At 30.5% G+C, this 22,576-nt stretch overlaps 1 protein-coding gene and 1 long non-coding RNA gene across 3 annotated transcripts; both read left to right on the forward strand.

Moving 5' to 3' along the window:
- The first annotated feature begins 8,323 nt into the window (after window positions 1-8,323).
- On the forward strand, window positions 8,324-11,338 carry LOC148198066 (uncharacterized). Of its 2 annotated transcripts, none has more exons than XR_015779779.1 (5): window positions 8,324-8,732; window positions 9,991-10,212; window positions 10,377-10,513; window positions 10,659-10,762; window positions 10,952-11,338. It is a non-coding gene; the product is annotated as an uncharacterized LOC148198066 (long non-coding RNA). The 2 variants fall into 2 exon arrangements; XR_015779778.1 differs by having other exon boundaries at window positions 8,325-8,732; window positions 10,369-10,513.
- Window positions 11,339-15,638: 4,300 nt separating this feature from the next.
- Window positions 15,639-18,553, forward strand: LOC148198067 (putative protein FAR1-RELATED SEQUENCE 10). Its single transcript, XM_088092207.1, has 4 exons — window positions 15,639-16,965; window positions 17,651-17,992; window positions 18,066-18,257; window positions 18,333-18,553. Exons 1-4 carry the CDS (start codon window positions 15,640-15,642, stop codon window positions 18,495-18,497), a joined length of 2,025 nt encoding a protein of 674 aa, XP_087948333.1. The 5' UTR covers window position 15,639; the 3' UTR covers window positions 18,498-18,553.
- The last annotated feature ends 4,023 nt before the right edge of the window (window positions 18,554-22,576 follow it).

Raw genomic sequence — 22,576 nt, forward strand, 5'->3', positions numbered from 1 at the left:
GCAATAGATAAATATTTAAATATTATTCATTCTTTTTTAGTTAATTTGATAGAAATTAAAGTTGTCGTTTTAATATCATATAATCTTTTTAAGTAAAAACTGTGATTTTAAGAAAGAAATATCCAAAATTTTAAAATAACATAAGAGTTTAATAGTTATGTTGTAAATAAAGTTGTGAAAGTTAGTCTACGGTGCCATGAATCAAACTAATAAAACTACAATTAAAAAAAATATAAGTTAATTTGATTCAGCTCAACAAGTTAAATGGACTCAGCTCGATTTTGAATAAGAAATTTTTAACGGGCTAAGTCAAGCCATTTTTTTCCTTTAACTTGTAAATTTATTTTGTATTATCACTCCATAACTTTTTTTTTCTTACTGATTACTGACAAACTAGTTTCTAATTTAAAAAATATAAGTATTTATCTTTAAATTTTTATATTTAATCAAATAGTTAAAATAAATTAAAAGTATTAGTAAAAATGGTTTTCATAAATTCAAAAACGAATCACCTGTTCTAATGAGTTTTGATTTAATCATATTATACATTTTTTTGTCTCTCTTTTTATTTATAAATCTATCATTCTTATCCTATATATATATATATATATATATATATATATATATATATATATATATATATATATATATATATATATATATATATATATGTATGTGTGTGTGTGTTAATGACTTTTTTACTCTTTATGAATCCTTTTCCTATGATAAAAATACATACAATGAACATGAAAAGATTGGAATGCTTAATAACAATGTAAGATCGTAAGCACATACAGATGAATAAAAGGGGAAATTATGAACAAAACTTTAAGCACTAAAATCTGAAATCCATCGATAAAAAACAGTAGGTTGAAAATTTGGATTTAAAAAAATTAAACAATTAAACTAATGATAATCAGTTTAATTATAATTGAAGAAAAAAATATACAATTGAATTGATTTGAGTCACTTCTATCACAAGAATTTTTTTTATTCTCGCCCTTTAAGGTTAATTATTTATTTTCATGGTTGCTATATTAATTGTTTTTGGTTTTGCTGACATATTTAACATTACAATTCTTATTAGAGCGGTTTTATCTTCAAATTTTAAATGATTTAGCTTTATTTTTAATAAAGTTAATCTCGTTGCCGAAATTATTTTGTGTTTGACAAGATTCCCCACTTTCCAAAGTTCTTTTATGATTCCCTTCCCGACCAACATAACTACCAATAAAATTCTTCACACTGTTATTTTATTTATTACCATGGCACAGTTTATTATGTAATTACCTATATTGTTTTCGAGATTGAGCTTTCATTTCCTGCTCTGACGGCCCACAGTTTATTATTACCGGTGAAGAGCAGGCTAGAATTTAATCTCCCAAGAATCAACTCTGACATTTGCATGGTAGATAAATGACGGAATCTCTTTTCTGATATAAAAAAATACTTTAGTCTATGATCTTTATTCATGATCTCATGCAGATATTGAATAGATAGACTTAGGCATAACACGCGGGTTCAGTTGTCGATACGAGGTGAGCTAGTGTGTTTTGGTCGCATTAAATCAAAGACAGTAAGGTTTAGTTCAGGTATGCCACGTAAATTCGTTTCATTCAATTAGGGTTTCATTTCGTCTTTATCTCTTTCTGCACATGCACGGACCACCACCGTTTTGCTACCCAACCAGCTCTCTCTCCGTCACAACCGACCATTCTACCCAACCAGCTTCCTCTCCGTCACCACCACCGACAAGCTACCCAACCAGCTCTCTCCGTCATCACCGCCCATGCTACCCAACCAGCTCCCTCTCCGTCAGCAACCGACCCTGCACCCAACCAGCTCCCACTCTCCACCGCCACCGATTTCCTACCCAACCAGCTCCCTCTTCGTCACTGTCATCGCTAGTTTTCAGAAAACTCCATAGTGAAACATGTGATAATTTATTACAGTAACAGGGATAAGGACAAGTCATTCGAATTTCAACTTATAATATATGATTATTGCAATATTTTATAATTTAAGATAGACGTTTTCTTTTTGTAGTTGTTTGTTTTCATTATTCTTATGCTGGGAAATTGGAATAATTTGGTTTCATTGGATGTCTTAAGAATCTGATTTTTCTTTAAGACGAGTAATGTGGAAGAATGCAGATTATCATCTACATGAATATTATAGAGACTTTGTAACGAAATATGTTAATATTTCGGGAAAAAAAGTAAGATACAGTTTTAAATAAGATTCTGAATTATAAGAATAAGAAAAGTTTATTTGTAAAATATATATTAATAAAAATATAAGCCTTAAAACTTTATATTAAAATAAAAAGCACAAAAACTCTTTAAAAAGAATAATGTAACATAATAAAACCCGTCAAAAATTAAACTAACATTTTATAATATAGATTTTATACATATTAGTCTTTACATAAGTAGAGACACGAGAGTTGATTAGATTTCAATTCTTTTAAACTAAAAATAAATTAAATAATATACATTTTTAAATCAAAATAAAGAATAAAATCAACATATTATATGTGCATTTTTAGATTGACAATAATATCCATAATTAACTAACAATAAATAACTTGAAAGGTAATGATTTATATATTTAAACAATAATATTAAGACAAAGTCAGAATTATACCTATCATTTAATTTTTTTTTAATGACGATTTGTACTTTTAGTAACAGCTAATTTTGTATTATTGTATTGAGGTGTACTTATCTGAAGTAAGAAAATAAATATAATAATCACTTGTACATTACTGAAATTATTATCATAAAATCTAAGAAAGAAATGCATACCAAAAGTATATATTTGTGTTTATAACTCACAACACACACTATTTTGAGAACAAAAAATATACGCCAAACAATCAATGCATAATACTTAACTTTGCTAAAATATCTATCTTCAGCATGAGATATAGATAACATCTTTTAAATGTAGCTAATGAGTTTTTAGTGATGAAAACTTTATAATCACATCAACACTTAATAAATCAACAAACAAATGTTTCATAAAACAAACTATTTTCAATAAATATGTATAAAACAATAACATTAACACTTTCAAAAATAGTCACAAAAATACATATTTAAAATACAAAAATTAATATTTAAAAATTAATTTCAGCATAATAATCACCTTCAAAGATTAATCAATCAGCCAACAATTGATTAATAATAATGATAAAAAATTAAATATTTATATAAATAATTGAAATATATAAACTCTAAACCTTATGTTAATCTGACTCAAGTTAATCCTAGATTGAATTAAGTTAAGCCTATTTCAGATCCAATCAAGTTAAACATTAAATTGGTAAAGTTATGTTTGTGATAGGTCCAATAAACCAAGTCATATCAAATTGAGTTTAGTCATACCCATATTGGGTTGAGTCTAATTGGACCCATATTATATTCAGTTGATTTGACCCACCTTAGGTTGAGTTGTGTTGTGTATACCTAGAGTTTAGTTGAACAAATTAAACCTTTAGTCAGATTGAATTGAGTCAGGTTAATATCAGACCGAGTTGATTCAAACCCACATCGAGTCAATGTAATACAAAATTCAAATTGTGTTACACTAATTTAGATTGAAATAGAATCGACCAAGTTTGAATCCACGTAATACCATATCAAATTAGGTCGAATCCAAGTTTGATTAGGTTATTATAGTAAAAAAAATTCAATTAGGTTATATAATTTTCCTTTAAATTATAAATAGTAAAAAAAAATAATAATAAATTTACAGTTGATCTACAACATTTGGAGATCGATTTGAAAATTAAATATTTAGGAGTCAATTAAAGTTTTGTAGTAAGATAAAACTCTTACATATTTTTTAACAACAATTTATATATATATATATATATATATATATATATATATATATATATATATATTACTTGGGATGCTTTAATTCTTGTAGAAAAGATATTAACAATAAAAGCTCACACTACAACATTAATAAAAATGGAGGGAGTCCGACGATAAACAAATCCATATAATAATCAATAATTCATAACCTATTAGTTATTGTCTTAGTTAAATGTTTAGATGTATAGTAATTATTTTAATCTAGTAGTTTTCCCTATAAGTTATCTATTAACCTTTGACACACAAAATCAATAGATATCGTTAATACATGGGTTGTCAAAGCAACACCTTTTGCTCTAAGTGTTTGATTCAGGATTCTATTAAATCATTCCCATGTCCTATCCATTCCATTTTTTTCATGTTATAAATAGCAAAAAAAAAAACATATGCATTCCAACTATTGTGATCTACCTCTACCCTTAACCTATGAATAAGTACACAAGTTTAAAGTTCAAATTATGATAAATATTGCACTACATACTAGCAGTGTTACTCAATCTCTTTATGTACTCATCCAATAACATTTCTCATTAACCTAAACATGGTTGTTCTATAACATGCATGGTTATTTTTTGTTCACCATATATATAATCATGATTATTATAGTGTTTATACATCCTAATGAACATTGGTACCACTATAAATAGAGGAATGTAGCATAAGAAAATTTGTGTATTGACCATAGACTTTTAATTAGGCCATGCAAAATACTTTTTTGACATCTAGGTTTATTTAGTTAAAGATCATCTTATTTCTTTGTCTCCATATGCTTCAAATGATTGATATCCAATATCCAAATTATTCTCTAAGTCATACTTTTTTTTATTTCATTTCAAATAGGTGAAAGTGTTAAAAATGATGCTTAGATTGATTATGGTGTATTGTGTTCACACCAACCCATCCATCACATATGTTCCAAACTTTATGAGCTCTTTTACAATGTTTACAAGTTTTTTCTTTATTATTAATTACATAACAAACATGTAATGTTAATTATTCCTACCACCGTACTAGTTACCCTTATACTTATTGTTAACTTATCTAGCAATAGCCTTCACGTGAAATGTTGTGCAATTGGTAAAGCTTTTATTCTCCAAAAGGTAGTTAACATATTAATGTCCTCCACACTATAATATTTTTTGCATTTTTATATATGCATATTTAATTGTGTACACTCCTATATATTTTTTCTTTCCAAACTCATGTATCCTAAAATTTGTTATCAAATGACACGCTTGGTACCTCTTATAATAATATTTGTTATTGGATTATTTTTAATTCAAATTTCTCTCTATCCATGCCAAACACCATTTCCTCCCATCACTATTCCACATTCCTGATTCCTCAATTGTTTTTTGTTTTTTCTTTATCTTTTGAAATCTCATATAACCCATGAAATTTATTGCATAGTGGTATTTCACCCAACCATTTATCCTCGCAAAAATTTATCCTATTACCTAATCCAACTTTCCACACAACATTACTATCAACCCAAAATTCTCTTTATACCCTTCCTCGCACACCTTACACAAAACTCTCCACCTCCAAGATTCATATCTTATGTTTCAATTACCATTTAGGGTTTTCCAAAAGTCATACTCAGACTTTAAACCATCATTCCACAACCTTTGTTTTTCCATTCTTAGTTTCCATTTTCATTTAGTTATTAAGGCTATATTAAACTCTTTTATATCTTTGATCCCTATTCCTCCCTCTTCCTCTGGTTGTACAATTTTTCCTACTTCATCCCTGCAATTTTTCTACCCTTTGTTTCCCAACTCCATTGAAAGTTTGTTTGTATTTTTCTTATTTGTTTGCATGCATCGATTGAGGCTTTAAAGAAAGAAAAGTAACAAAAAGGGAGTATTGTAATAATATGAGACATATTCTACGTGTGAAGGAGAAAAGCATACCCTTCCACTTTTCCAATTTACTCTTAATTTTATTCAATGCACTTTACCAACATTGTTCCCTCCTTGGATTTTCCCATCAGTATGCATAAGTATTTAAATGGAACTTTGTTATGATTGGGGTTCAAGGTAATTGGGAACCTTTCTAATACATCTTTCTCTACCCAAAAGCCCTACCTATCTTAATTTTGTGAAGGTTAAACCTTAAACCCGATACTAGCTCAAAACACCTCAGTATGTTTTTTATAAACCAAAATGTTTTGTTGTTTAACCACAAATACAAACAATGTATCATCAACAAATTGTAACATGCTTACCTCAACTTCCTTTTCCCCCACTTTCATTCTTTCATATATTTTTTTAGATGTTTGTCTTATCTTGTGAAGGTTGAATCTTAAATCCGATACTAGCTCAATACCTCAGTGTGTTTTTTATAAACCAAAATATTTTGTTGTTTAACCTCAAATACAAACAATGTATCATCAACAAATTGTAACATGCTCACCTCAACTTCCTTTTCCCCTACTTTCATTCTTTCATATATTTTGTTAGATGTTTGGCTTATATTGTGAAGGTTGAACCTTAAACCCAATACTAGCTCAAAACACCTCAGTATGTTTTTTATAAACCAAAATATTTTGTTGTTTAACCTCAAATACAAACAATGTATCATCAACAAATTGTAACATGCTCACCTCAACTTCCTTTTCCCCACTTTCATTCTTTCATAAATTTTTTAGATGTTTGTTTTATCATACTAGACAATCCTTATGCTACTGTCAAGAACAAAATATATGTTGGGCCTCCTTGTCTCAAGCCTCTTGTAAATTTAGGAACAAAAAATATATTGGACCTCCTTGTCTCAAGCCTCTTGTAGATTTAAATTATGGGTGTTTCACCCTACACCCGAGTCAAACGTCCATTAACCAAGACTAAAATTGTAGAATATTGTAGACATCCTTTTATCCATTAAATCCATTTAGAGCTAAAACATAATATGTTTATTATATAGTACAATAATTCTCAGTCATTAAATCATAAGTTTTTTCATATATCTTTAATACTAATTCCTTTTTATTTTTCCTCTTAATTTATTCTACCTCATTAGCCACAAGTATGTTGTTAAATGATCCTATTCCCTAAATGAATGTTGTTTGAGATTTATAATGAGAAAACCCTTTCTTATCGTATTTGATGACACTTTGGATATTATCTTATATACACAACCTATTGAAAAAATTGATCTATATTCATTTAGACTAGAGTTATGAAGGAAGTATTACAACCCTTTGGTATGCTCCCTGTGCTATAAAATAAAAATTAGTGAGGGCTCTACCATATCACATTTTATAGTATCCCAAATGTGATTTAACAAAATTAAAATTAAACCCATTAGGTCTTTGGACTATTTGTACTTTCACACTGTTATACTGTATCTTTGACATTTTTAATATATGAGCATAGTTAAATTATTTAAGATTTAATTAAAATATTGTAATCAAGTCAAAATTCACTTTAGCATTCACCCTAGTGTATTAAGTGAAAATTTTGAAGTTTAATTTTTCTTAATCCACTCATTTGGTGAACAAATAAAAAATAATAATTTTGAAATGAGTTTAAATAGTTTCATAATCAAATAATCACTTTTTAGAAAAAACAAACATTTTATATTTAATTCAAACTATGAAATTTATTGTTTAACTACTAATTTTATTTATTCACACTGAATTATCAATTCACACTAAGTTTTGTGACAAATAAATATGAGTTATATAATCAATAAGTCAGTCAATTTATTCATTCACATGTTGAAGAAAGACACTTCCTTACTCATATAACAAAAAATTAACTCATTTATATTTTCTTAAAACACTATCAATTGAAACTTTCCTTAATTTATAATATATTTGTGTGAAGAATGAGTACTTAAGACTTTTCACTCATGTCAGGAATAATAACAAACATGTTATTTTTAATTTTTTTCAACAACTTCTTTAACCATGGAAAATATAATCAATGATTAAAATTTAATACTAGTTTGTTAAGAAGTAAAAACTCTAATCAATTAGAGATATAAGTAACAATTTTTGTATTTGAATGCATACAAATGATTTCACAGTAATTTGAGTATAAAAATAATATATATATATATAAATAAAATTATAGTATTTTTACAAATTATAAATATTAATTTATTTATTAAACAAAATCGGTAAGTATTAGTGAATTGTACATTTTTGTTCAAAGTATATATTTTTTATTTATATTAAAATTTATAATGATTATTATATAAAAAATTATAATGATTATTATATTAAAATTTATGATGATTAGTAGTTCGAATAAAGGAGCAAGTACCGAAGTCCTGTCCACTAGTAACATCTTAAGTCAAACCTGAAATAAAAAGGTACAGTACGCGCGGGAGTGCGGCAGGACCTTCTGATCCAACGTGTGGACCAAAAACCATTGCGCCACGCCACACTTCCAAAAGGTTATCAAACTGTTAAAATGTATAATTACTAAATCAAAAGATTGTTAGGATTTCACCAAAGTCTATTGAGAGAGAAAGGGAAAAGAAAAGACCCACTCACTCTTACTGTTCAAAGGGGAGGAACAGAACGAAATGAATTTGATGGGCTATGGCGGGTTTTAGGGCTGTGAGCCCCGTGGGCCCTCCATGGAAATGCCTGCCAGAAGATCCAACAGCTACTCCCTCCTCAACCAAGCGCCAGATGACAACTTAACCGCTCCGTTGTTCGACTCTTCAGTGTTTGACTCTTCCTCCGACAACGGTAAAAACAACAGGAACAAGTTGGAGAGAGCATCCGATTGGGACTCTGTCGTGGATCCCGTGTGCTGATGATCCCAAGATCCCGTGCCCCATGAATCCTCTTCAAGGTCATCGTGTTCTGCAGAGATAGTTTCCCATAGATTTTGGGTATGTTGATTGTTTGTTATGCCTATTGTGCTATTCCTATTGTGATTGGTTGCCAAGTTTCTAAGATAATTGTGATTTTGGAAATGTCTTATCTGAGCTATATTTAAATCAACGAGTAATCAATGAAAAAACAACAATGACATGGGAATGGACTTTATCTCAGCATGATTCTGGACTTCTGGTTCTAGTGACTGATGCTTGAGAATATTTATCAGTTAAATTAAGTTACTCCAAAAGCTTTTTTAATAGTATAGGTCTGAATTTCTTACATAAATTAAAATAAACTTTTGCACCTCAATTTCTTTTTTGGTGAGTGGAATAAAAATTAATTGAAAAAGTTGATTTTAGCTTACAAGGCGAGCTTAGATTTGTTTTGTCTTCTTATTTTTTTTTATTCTTGAAGCGTTCACGGACCTATTTATTGTCAAATAATGCTGCTGTTGTTCTATGGTTGATGTGATTATATGCATGTGTACAATTGAGTATATATGGATTTGTTTGGATTTTCTAGATTGCATTGATAGGCCTATGTTTCTCTTAATTAAAATTTTTGTGGAGAATTCTAAGCTCATTGACGAGTGTTTCTTAGTATTTGACTTGACTGGATGCAATTGGGGGAGTGCTTCAGTAAAAAAATCCTATTTGAGTTGTGTTCATTAGTTGCAAAGGGTGAAATTGGATCATGAACTACAATGTGCAAGTCTGCCAGGATAAACAAGGACATCAGGCCTTTTATTTTGAATGCTTGTTTGGAAAAAATATAAACTGCTCTCATTTTGTTGTAGCACTGACCGTAGAAAAACGGCCTCCTTGAATTGTGGCATTTTTCAAATTTGCACCAAGCTTGTCTTAAATCATGACGCGGGGTCTGGGAACGAGTACTGGTGGTCCGTTCTTCTTTTTGAAAGTTGTATTACAGAAAGAATCACTTTTCCCATTTTCTGTATTTTGTACTTGTTAACAGAACGTGCTTTGTCTTGTTCACGGGAATTTTTATTAGAGGGTATAATTATAAATTCTTTTGACGGAAGAAGTGAAAATGTGGCTATGAAGTTGATGTATGTATGAGTTTAAGTTAAGAAGGAAAAACCTTCATCTCTTTTATTATGTTCTTATTGCTTTTTTCTTTTAAAATTATTTTTCTCTAACTTTACAGAAAATTGAGGGAGGTCTAGAAGTAGCTCCATTTTGATATATTTATTCCACTTATTGTTAGGCAGCCAATTGATATGTTGTTTTTGTTAATAACATGCATCAGGTAAATGGCTGCCTAGTGTACTTCGACAAAATTCCTGATGGCTTTTATTTAATTCATGGAATGGATCCCTATTTATGGACCGTGTGCACTGATCTACAGGAAAATGGCCGAATTCCTTCAATAGAGTCACTAAAGTCTATAGATCCTTCGACCGTTTCTTCACTTGAAGTAATTTTGGTAGATAGACAGCGTGATCCTATCTTAAAAGAATTGCAGAACAAGGTACATGACATTTTTTGTCGCAGCACAGTAACAACAGATGTTGTAGACCAGCTTGCAAAGCTTGTATTCGATTGTATGGGATGAGTCTCCTTGGAATTATTTTCTATGAACTTTTTAGCTTGCATCAGAGTAACTGTGTTTTATTGTTGTAATAAGGGGTTCAGCTTATGCATGGGAAGGCGATCTTTTTCCCATATGGAGGGAATGCATTAATGATCTAAGAGATCGCATAGGATCTGTTGTTGTTCCAATTGGCAGCTTATCTACTGGACTTTGCAGACATCGTGCTGTATTATTCAAAGTAATATCTTCAATTCTATGGATGGCCAAAGCTGTGATTATGTTTTCTGACTATATTATTACTGCTATTATCTTTTTTCTTGGTGAAAGAGGGGGTTGATGTGTTACTTTTTTAGTGACATGCCTTATACATGCTATATCTTCAGGTGCTAGCTGACACCATTGGTTTACCGTGTCGAATTGCAAAGGGTTGTAAATATTGTTCAAGAGAAGATGCCTCTTCATGTCTTGTTCGGTTTGGGCTTGACAGGTATATGTTTTGGTGCTTGCTTAGCACATCTGCTATTCTGTTAACAAGTACAACTACAATTTAAATAGATGTTTTTCATGAGCAGTGCAACGTGATCGTGAAAGGATGAAGTGTAAAATTACTAATGTGTTATAACCTTTGAGTTCACATTTTGGGAACTGATTCCTGTTTAAAACCATATAATTACAGGGAATATATGGTTGATCTAATTGGAAAGCCTGGCTACTTATGTGAGCCCGATTCCTTGCTGAATGGTCCATCCTCCATCTCATTTTCTTCACCCTTGCGCTTTCCAAGACTCAAACCAGATGAACCTACCATTGATTTCAGGTCACTGGCCAAACAATATTTCTCGGATAGTCTGCCTAGTGAGCTTGTCTTCGATAGTGGTGTTGCAGGTGATATTCATGTTTTCCTATTCAATGATGCTCTAAATATAGTGCTGTATGCACTACTTTAAATCTAGGGGAAATTACAATTACTTCATATCATGTTAAATGACATTCACTCCCTCTAGTTTTCAAATAGTCTCTCACCTCTTATGTTTTTAATAAAATGACACTCACATTCCCTCTAGTTTTTAGATAAATATTCACTTTTATGTTTTTGATAAACGACACTTCCCTTTAATTTTTAATAACCATCTTCCTTATTTTATTTAAACACATCATATTGATTAAAATTTAAATATAAAAACTATGAAAATTAATAATTAAAGTTTAAAATAGAAAAATTGAATAATTTTTAATAAACACTGGTTTAATTATTATATATTAAAAATATCATAAATTAGATTGCCACTAAATTATAAATCATTTTATAAAAATATAAACATTTATATTTTTGAGAATTTTTTTTAGTATAAAAATAAATAAATAGATGTAAAATATGTGATTAACTTATTATTTTGTTTACATATGATTGTAATACAAACATAAATATAACTAAAATAAGGACTACTACGAGTGTTATTGTGTTAATGGGATAAGGTAGATGAATATATATATATATATATATATATATATATATATATATATATATATATATATATATATATATATATATATATATATATATATATATATATATATGCTAAAATTAGAATGTGATGTCAGTTTTTGGTCCTCCAATTTCCTCCAGTCCATTACTTTCTTGAGATACTGTGACTATTGCTGACTTGACAAATTCTTCACATGATGTGGATCGAACATGAGTTCCCTACTAAATGAATAGTTCCCACACGTTAACATCGTTTTAGAAGATTTTAAGAAAGATGAGTGTAATTTTCCCATAATCAAGTCATTGAATTCGTTGCAAATAAAAATTTCGGTTATGCATGATGAAATATATTTTATTTCCTCTAAAATTTCGGTTATTAATAATAAACAAAATATATTATTCTGATTCTTAATACTCTCCTACACGCACGAGCATATAAATTATATACACCAAGATGATATTTGTAGCCTATTTTAGTTCCCTCATAAATTTGATTGCTAGAGTTGACCAAACTTGTGATAGTATCTTGGGATTCAATCTTCTCCACGATGAAATGCCAATCAACTTTTATATGCTTGGCATCTAATTAAATATTGGACTAGAAGTATATAAAGATGATCAATATAAAGTTGATCAACATCATTGATGTAGCCCTTTCGAACTTCGAATTCTTGAATTGATTTTTTTAGCTGAATTCAAAAGTTAATAATGTCATGATCCTAATTCTGCTTCAACACTTGTTCTTGCTACTACATTTTATTATGTAGTTTTTCAAGATACTAAATTTCCTCAAATCAACTCACAATACATTGAATTGTATTGCCCACCTCTAGGGGAACCAAACCAATCAACGTCTGATATCCAATTATCTGAGTATGTCCTTTGTCTTCATAATGGAGACCCTTTTCCTGGAGTGCTTTTAATGTATTTCAATATCCAAATCACGACATCCCAACAGCCTTGGCAAGTAGAGTTCAAGGATGGATTGTTCATGTTGGATTTCATTTTAAAACCAATTAGGATTAAGTTGTTCAAAAAATATAAAAAGCAGGTGATGTGGGAATTCTCAACACCCCTTTCACATATACCTTCCAAAATAAGTGATTTACCGAGATGAGTTGTATGTTTTGATACCATTCGAATAACATCTCAAATTGTTTAGGAAATATAGAAGCCAAATCCTAAGAATTGAGAAAAAATTTGTGGAAATTCCTAACACCCCCTCCTCCAAATATCTCTGCTAGAGTAAATGAGCCTACTAGAATAGACTATTTACCAAGATGAGCTATGATCTTTCCTATCATGTCAGATTTCATTTAACCACCAAATGACATCAAACGAAGTTGTTCAAAATATGATATGCATTCCTAGAATTTAGACAAACGATTGGGACTTCCCAACCAATGTCAAAATCACAAGTATACTTGCAAACTCATAAGATCTTGCAAGTATATTTGTGATTACTCATAGAATTTAGACAAACGATTACTGTTATAATTTTATTTTATTTTAAAATTAAAATTATTATTTTTCTCGTGTAAAAAAGGAAATTTATTGTTTTATTTATTTTGACTACATATTTTTATTCAAATTTATTCACTACTTCACCCACTTGTTTTTAGCTAGACGTGACGTAAATATAAAAATATCTTCATTTATCACTTCTTGGAAAATAATCTTGACAATAATGTTTATTAGATTATACAAATAAGAAATTTAATAGTGAAATGAAATTTGTAAAATTGTTTAAAATATGCGAAAATTTCAACGTTTAAACATGTGTAAATGTAATATTTATTTATTTTTCATGTTTGTTAGAACTCTTTAGTTGTCTTTTTATTATGTATTATGTACTATTTTCATGAAAATGTTCAGAATTTAAATATTTATTTTTTAAGATAAATGTAATTACCTTTTTATCTGTTTACTTTTGTAGAGAATTAGAAATTTGAATAAGATTGGATAAAGTTTTCCAAGATCATCTCACCTAGCAAAAAGATGATCACCTCCAACTTTCCTAACAGGAAAAACTATTTATTCATAGCAGAGACAATTAATTTTGACACAAAAATAACATATTGCAAGGAATGATAAATTATACTCTTCTTTGATGATGATCTGAAATGGATTTGTCTATGAAAAAAAAATAGATAATAGATTTAACTAATAGTAGAATAAGAAAATTGTTCAAATTTGTATTATTTTTTACTCCAGAAACAAATTAATATATTATAATTAAGCAAACTGAGGACCTTTTATTGTTATAAAAAATAATTTTTTTATAGAATATAAATGAACGTAGTCCATTAACTTATTTTTTTATAACAATGATAATATTTTTTTTTATACATGAAAAATCTATATGACAAATAAATATTCTAAATTATTTGTTTCTATATGTTTAAATAGAATAATGACTTTATAACAAGTATTTTGTCCTAAATAAAAATACATATTCATAGTTGTTTGCACCACAAATGTTCAACTTATATATTATAATACATTTTCTATAAAAGTTTTAATTAACATGATACAGGTCATTTAAAAGTAATGAAACTGTGAATGGAATATCAAATCATAATTTCCATAAAAAGCAAAGATCTTGTTACATTCTTAAATGATTAGATAATGAAAATAGATAGTTCAATTAATAAAAACATAATATATTTTAAGTATTTGATTTGATATAATTAAATAGTCAATATATCTCTCATGAGTAAATAAAAATATAAAAGCTTAATAATGCAGTAAGATTATATTTTTAGGAAAAAAAATACAACCATAAAATATATTATAAAATCAATTCATCTTTTAATTTATTCTTTATTTTTATAAAATATGTAATTATTGTGGTTTTCCATCATAATAATATGGTCTTCCATCGTAATCTTTTTTTTTCTCTTGGCAGTTTTCTATTCTTTTTTTTACTCCACTTATTGACAAAAAAAATTAATGGGCTTCTACATTTTAGTACTCCAACAATCTTTGGGTGTTGCTCCCTCCACCACCACAACCTTCTTCCTCCACCTCCCTTTTACTATTTTGCCCCTCAGTAAAATTTTATTTTTAGGGTTATTATTTTTAATTTTATTCATTCATAACCTATTTCACTAATAACCTATCTAGTTCCTTGCATGAGTAAAATACTTTCTTTGATTTTAACATTATACTTTTTCCTCTCTCTCGTGTGAGATACTACAAGTTGCAAAGATTGTTGGTGATAGAAAGAATTATCAAGCAATCTTCCTCTTATTGCTCTCGTAGTACAGTGCATGAAGTGATGCAATACGTTTGTGGTGCAGTGCGTTTGTGGTGCTTCCTCCAGGTACGTAGTAGAATAAACCCTTCGCATAAAACCCTAAACTAAAAACGAAACCTTTGACGGAAGACATCCTTCAACGGATGTCAACATCCGTTTAAGGTAAAACGGATGTCGACATCCGTTTCCCCTTAAACGGATGTTGACATCCGTTGAAGGATGTCTTCCGTAAAGGTTCCGTTTTTATTTTGGATTTGTTTTATTATTTTATTAGATATTTTAATAATTTAATTTAAATATTTTGATTTATTATTTTTGAATATATTTTTAATATATTTTAATAACGTATATTTATGTTAGTTTATATTTAAATTTTTAATTTTGAATGTTATATATAATTAGTTTTTAAATGTAATAATTTTGTAAAATATATATTTTTTATATATTATTTTTGTATCTTTAATTATTTAACAATTTTATAATTATATAAAAAATTACTTATTATTTTATTTATATCAAATATATAATTTAATTATATTAATATTTGTATATTTGTTTGATTAATTATTAATTATGTTAATAAGGCTCATTATAATTTTGTAGGTGATTATTATTTAAAATGGATGAATATCTTCGTATGGATTCTGATATTGGTTGTAGTTTGAAATCTAATTTGTCTTCATCAATTAGCAAAGTTGTAGAAAGGGATTTAACAAATAAATTTACAACAAATGAAATATTTTGTTCACGGGAGCACTTAATTCAATGGGTAAGAGGGATGACTTATGATTTAGGATTTGTTATGGTAATAGTAAGATCTGACATAGCTACTGGTGTACGGGGAAGAAAAACGTTCGTCATACTTGGATGTGAAAGAGGGGGAAAATATAGGAAATACAAAGCTGATGCAGTGGCTAGTGTATACGGCACTCGTAAATGTGAATGTCCGTTTAGATTAAAGGGTAAACCATGTTCAGATGGGGCCGGATGGCTGTTGAAGGTGATGTGTGGACATCACAACCATGGGTTGGCTGAAACTTTAGTTGGTCACCCTTATGCTGGCAGGTTAAATACGAGTGAGAAGTCATTACTGGTTGATATGACAAAGAGTAAAGTTACACCTGCAAATATTTTATTAACACTCAAACAAAATAATGATCGAAATGTCACAACGATTAAACAAATCTACAACGCAAGGCATGCGTATAAACGATCATTAAGAGGGTCCAGAACTGAACTACAACAACTTATGATGTTGTTGGATCGGGATAAGTACATTCACTGGAGTAGGTGTGCTGATGATTCAGAGGTTGTTACTGACTTGTTTTGGACACATCCCGATGCGGTCAAATTGTTAAACTCATTTAATGTTGTATTTATGATGGATTCCACATATAAAACAAATAGATATAGACTTCCGTTGCTTGAGATTGTGGGTATGACGTCTACAGAGTTAACCTTCTCAGCAGCATTTGCTTTCTTGTCTACTGAAAGGCAAAGTAATTTCACATGGGCTTTGGAAAAGCTGAAAGGTTTATTTTTAACATCTGAGGGTGGTCCTAAAGTCATTGTCACTGACCGAGACTTGGCTTTGATGAATGCCATAGCAAATGTATTCCCTAAGTCATATCAGATGTTATGTCGGTTCCACATCCTTAAAAATGTTAAAGCTAAATGCAAAATGTTAGTTCATTCTACTGAGGTTTGGGAAGTGTTGATGGATGCATGGGAAAATGTGATGGATTGTGCTGATGAAAGCTTGTTTGCTAAGTATGTGAATGGTTTTCAATATGCAAGCAGTTCATGGCCTTTGTTCTTTGAATATGTCAATCAGACTTGGATTATTCCGTACAACACATACTTTGTAAAGTTCTGGACGAACAAAGTAATGCATTTAGGGAACACAACAACAAATAGGTATGTTGTAATGTTATTTTATTTATTTGTTTTGTAGATAAATATTTATTTGCACTTGTTGAAGTTTTTTTTTTTGTTTCAGGGCTGAATCTGCTCATTGGAGCCTGAAGAAAGTTCTGGTCAATAGTATGGGTGATTTGTGTTCTTGTTAGGATAATATTCATAACGTCATTATCCTACAACACAACAAGATTAAGGCGTCATTTGAAAGTAGTTTGTTGCTCACGAGTGACCATTTTAAAGGCTACATATATAGAGAACTTATTGGACGCGTGTCTCGATATGCATTGAATCTCATTGCTCAGGAATTGAAAATAGTGCAGCAGATAGGATTGAACTCCTCAAAGTGTGGATGCATATTGAGACGTACATTTGGTGTCCCGTGTGCATGTGAATTAGCACGATATGATCCTAGGATGATCCCTATAGGTGAATTTCATATCATGTGGCAAAGATTGCATTTCTCAAATGTTGAATTAAATGAAACTGAGCCTCAGTTATCCATTAAAGATGAGTTGAAACAAGTAGAAGAACGATTCAATGAGGTTGACGTTGGCGGTAAAGTCACCATCAAGCAGAAGATACTTGAGATTGTTTGTCCTACATTGACATCAATGGTCCCTCCATTACATAAAGTTAAGACAAAGGGTGCACAAAAAAGTAAAGTTAAACGAAATGAAAGGTCTACTACGCGGGATCCATCATATTTTTAGTATGTGGACGCCTTTCATTCAAACATAGAATCTTCATCTATGAGAAGTAAATTACAATCAAATCCAAAACCAATGAAGAAAAGGAGAGTTCCAATGATAGACCAGTTTCATTCTACTACTCATCCCTTCATTGTGGACGTTGTTGATGTTGTGGCTGATGGTCACTGTGGGTATAGATGCATTGCTGCGTTGTTGGGACTCGGAGAAGATTCATGGCCCGTTATCAGGAATGAGTTGTACAAAGAACTCAGTGCATGGCGTGATGAATATGCAAGCCTTGTAGGAGGCTATGATAGACTAGAAGAACTGAGGAACTCTTTGTTGGTGCAATCACTGTCGGCGGTAAGTGTTTCCCGTTTTATGTAGTTTATTTATTACATTTGTTTTTTTTTCTAACAACTTTTATTCATAACAGGCTAACATGAACAAGTGGATGACATTACCAGACATTGGTTATGCAATTGCTAACCGATATAACGTTATCTTAGTGTGTTTGTCATACTCTCAAAATTATACTATCTTCCCACTACGTTCCACACCACCTTCTGATATAACTCAACATCGCTTAATTTGTATAGAACATGTTCATGGATGTCATTTTGTGCAGGTAAGTGCATTTTTTTATGATTTCATTTTAAAATTACTTATCACTCAATTAATTATTGTAATTTGTATAATGCAGGTTAAGCTACAAGAAGGTTGTCCGTTGCCCATGGTGAATATCATGTCCTCAACCCACTGTTATCCTGAGGCACGAGCGTGGTCATCTATTTATACTAGTAGGATGCATGCATTTGAACAGTTGATGGACATAACAACATCTTATGTTGACTTAGGTGATTCGTGATATTTATATTATGTATGAAGATATGTAAAAATACACTATTATATTTTGTTATTTAAGTACTTATTGTCAGTATTCGTGATATTTATATTATTATTATTCGTGATATTTATGTAGTATTTATTTATGTATGAACATATTTATATTATCAGTATTCGTGATATATATATTAGTTGTTGTTAATTAAGTTCTTATTTTTTTCCACTTAAACATATAAATATTTGATCATATATATAACCAATATAAAAGAACATGTAACTCAAAATGAAAACATTGAAATTATAAGAAATTATAAATGTCTATTACAAATACAAAGAAAATATGATGTCAAATAATACATAATGAGAAAAAGGAAATATAAAGTCTTGTAATACATAATGAAAAAATGAAATACAAAGTCGTATCAATTAGACGTCGACCGTCTACCACGCACATGCCTCTGCCCTCTCCTAGTCGGGGAATATTCGTCGATGCCCTCATTAGCAATCTGAAGCAAGTCCACTGACACCTGATGTGCAACAATACCCTCGGTCACATGACGACACGATATCAAGGACTGAAACATTCTCGCCATTCGCCTAAATCTAGCCTGCATTATAATTATATCAAACAATTAAATAAACAAGGTGATCAAAATTTAATAATATAAGCAATGAAAAATAACATACCAGGGCGCCAGATGGTGAAGGTGGAGACGATCTACGATGGGGTCGTGCCTCCTGTGGAACATCGGGGCGCTATCTAGGCGCAAGAGCCGGTCGCGCGTCATCTGCAACAGCAATAATATAAGGATGTGAAACCCTCCTGAACCACTGAATGTACCCATCAACACAGTCAGAAGGGGATGCTGCATGTCTGACATTACTCACAACGTGAGCTCTGAAGTGCAACCAAACATGATCAATGGCCACTATATCTGCATCTGGAACCGTAGTTGGTGATCGTGGAATGTCTTGCTGAAACCCAAATTGCCTCAGCACACGCTCAGGCAAATGACGACAAAGGGTGTCACCAATCCGAATCCATCCAGAATACATACAGATGCCGAAGAATGGCCGAATGCCTCGATGCCCCTCATACGGATGCCATACAACTCCACTGTATGTCAGCGCATCCAACTGTGACTGAATCTCTGCGAGAGTGGAACTCTGCCTAGGGCTCTGCCACCTCATGGCACGTGGTGTGGTATCATCGTAAGAAGTCACCAACCGCCTCCTCCCCATGCCAGGGAAATGTTCGTATATCCAACTCTAAAAAAATAATTATTCAATTAAATTACATCCATGTTCGAACATGGAAATAAATACATGAAATAAATGTCAAAGTTATAACTGTACCTGAAATAGAGTCAAATATCCAACCATCTGCTTCGTGGACACGAGACTCGCATCCCCGAGCTGCTCGTACAAATAGGCGAGTACAGCAAAACCCCTAGTATATCTGCTACACGCGTGTACGTCTCTAAATAACAATAAGTAAGACACGCGTATAGAACTGACACTCTTATTTGCAAAAATCGTGCATCCTACTAGATGCAACAAATATGCTCTAGCAGCATAGTCCCAATGCTGTGACTCACACCTCTGAACATATATCTCTCTAAGCCAGCTGAGTCTGACTTTCGGACCACGTGCGTCCTCCATCTCAGCACCTGCTGTGCCACCATCAACGCCGAGCAGTTGCACAAGGGCTGTACGAGCCTCCTCAAACTCCAACTCCTCCAAATCACACATTTGTCCCATCACGGGCAGGTGAAGTAATGTCGAGACGTCATCAAGAGTAATCGACATCTCCCTTATAGGGAGATGGAAACTAGTGGTCTCAAAATGCCACCTCTCTATGAATCCGAGGAGTAACCCCTTATCAACGTAATCATAACAAATCCCTGTAAGAGGCATCAAACTGGAATTCAACACAATGTCTTGAATTCCCTCGTGGCATGATCCTAACTTATTTACTTTTTTTCCGTGGGAGATCAACTTCAGTGTGTCCCCTCGATCCTACACATCAATATTTAATAAAATTTCTATTAAAAAATAATAAAATAAATTTTATTTTTGCACTCATCAGGCCTTTGGAAATAGCATAAGCTACATGCTGAACATAGTGCGTCAGCAATGAATGATCGTGTGGACCTCCAGGAAATCCACCAACATCCTCTTGTATGTCATGAACATCTGCATGCTCCTCCTCATCGTCATCATCGTTAGGGGCCTCAAATGCATTCTCCTCACCATGAGTCTCATAGCCTCATATGTTTGTTCCTCAACGGCTCGCTCCTCAGCTATGGGGTCATCCTGGATAGGAGCTGCCCGACTTCTACGAGCAGAAACGGTAGGTCTTCTCCGAGCTTCGCCCTGCAACGAACTCTCTCCTCGAGAACTCTCACCTCGAGAATTAAAAGATGCACCACGTGTTCTTGCCATTTCTAACAATAATTTGTTTGTTTAATTTCAAAAATTAAGAAAATTATTATTTCAAATATCATGAATAAACTATAAAAAATGCAATTCAAAATAAATTAAACTAATAATAATTAATTTATTAACTACAACAAAAATTAAATAAAAGAAACAATTAGCTAATTAATTAAAAAAATATATTTAAATACATTTCCATTTAATTATTATTAAATTAATTATTATTACAAATACAAATTTACTATAAATAAAATAAATACAAATACAAATTTACTAATATTAAATACAATTAAATTGATAATATTTATTTCAAGAAATAAAAATAATTTAAATATATAAAAGTTTTCGTATCTAATTCTTAATCAATTTATTTAGAAACTACAAATAAAAAAATTTATAAAATATTCAAATAATAATCTAAGTCAAAGAAAATCTAAAAAAAATTAACAAAAAATATATCAAATATATAAATATATATTCCAGTTATAATAATTCTAAAAACAATTAAAATATTAAAATATTAAAATATTAAAAAAAAAATGCAGCATCCGTGAGCCAAAACGGATGTGGGATATCCGATTGGCCTTCAACGGATATCCCACATCCGTCGATGGAAGTCGGACATCCGTCGAAGGCAAACGGATGTCCCACATCCGTTTTGGCCTTTCGTGGACAGTGAAGCAGAGAAACAGAAAGGACCGAGAATGGTGAAAGGAGAACCAACCTGGACGACGCAGATCCATGCTCCTCCACGCTAAATGAACGGTTTCCTCCGCACCAAGTGCTGCTCCACACCAAACGGTTTTCTAGGAAAATGAAAAACAAAGAAATGGAGAAAGAAAACTGAAACGTAGAGGTTGCAAACGGAAGAGAGAGAGGTTGCAGACGGAAGAGAGATTCTTTAACGGAAATGGAAATGGAAGATGAAATGATAGGTGCAAGCAGTAAATAGAAAAACTAGATTTAAATAAATTAAAGTATTAAAATAATAAAAGTAAAAAATTTTAACTTTGAAGATACAACTGGAATTAAAGAAAATTGGGGAGCTAGAGGGAGAAGGTTGTGGAGGTGGAGGGAGCAACACCCACAATCTTTTATGTAGACCCATTTTATCACCTACATGTAGAAATATTTTCATTATGTACATTTGCGTTCATTATTTTTATGATATAAAAATAATATTATTATTATAAATAATTTACATCTTAAAAAATATTTAAATAAAAATTAGAAATTATACTTAAAAATATTACTTAAAAAATAAAATTAATAAAATAATTAAAAAGATTGTTGTATAAAATTAATAAAAATAATTAAACCCTAAAATTAAAAAGAATCGTGTATAATTTTTTTTATATAATAATACAGATAGAAAACAATTCTTTTATCACAGCCTCTTGTTAAATAATAATATGGTGATTTTCAAGAATATTTATTTATTTTAATTTATATTATACAATAGTATAATATTTTCTTAAAAAATATATGAATTTATAAAAAAAAATTGTTTGTACTCCAGTGCTTTGATAATAGTTATAATTTACTGTTATTTATTTTTAGTAAAATGTTTTATGTTTAAACAAAATGTAAGAAAGATTTAAAATTAAAAAAAAAACTATACTTAAAAAATAAATTTTGATTGGAAAAACTATTAAATTATGT

This window comes from Vigna umbellata, chromosome 5 (genome assembly GCF_029865625.1).
Source record: "Vigna umbellata cultivar VRB3 chromosome 5, Vumbellata_1.0, whole genome shotgun sequence".
Lineage (NCBI taxonomy): Eukaryota > Viridiplantae > Streptophyta > Magnoliopsida > Fabales > Fabaceae > Vigna > Vigna umbellata.

Bases quoted from the DNA above. Each gene is read 5' to 3' on its own strand.
- LOC148198067 (XM_088092207.1), top strand. From the start codon at position 15,640: ATGGATGAATATCTTCGTATGGATTCTGATATTGGTTGTAGTTTGAAA. The intron at 16,966-17,650 runs GTTTTGTAGATA...TCATATTTTTAG, and splicing joins TAATGTTATTTTATTTATTT to TATGTGGACGCCTTTCATTC. The intron at 17,993-18,065 runs GTAAGTGTTTCC...TATTCATAACAG, and splicing joins TGGTGCAATCACTGTCGGCG to GCTAACATGAACAAGTGGAT.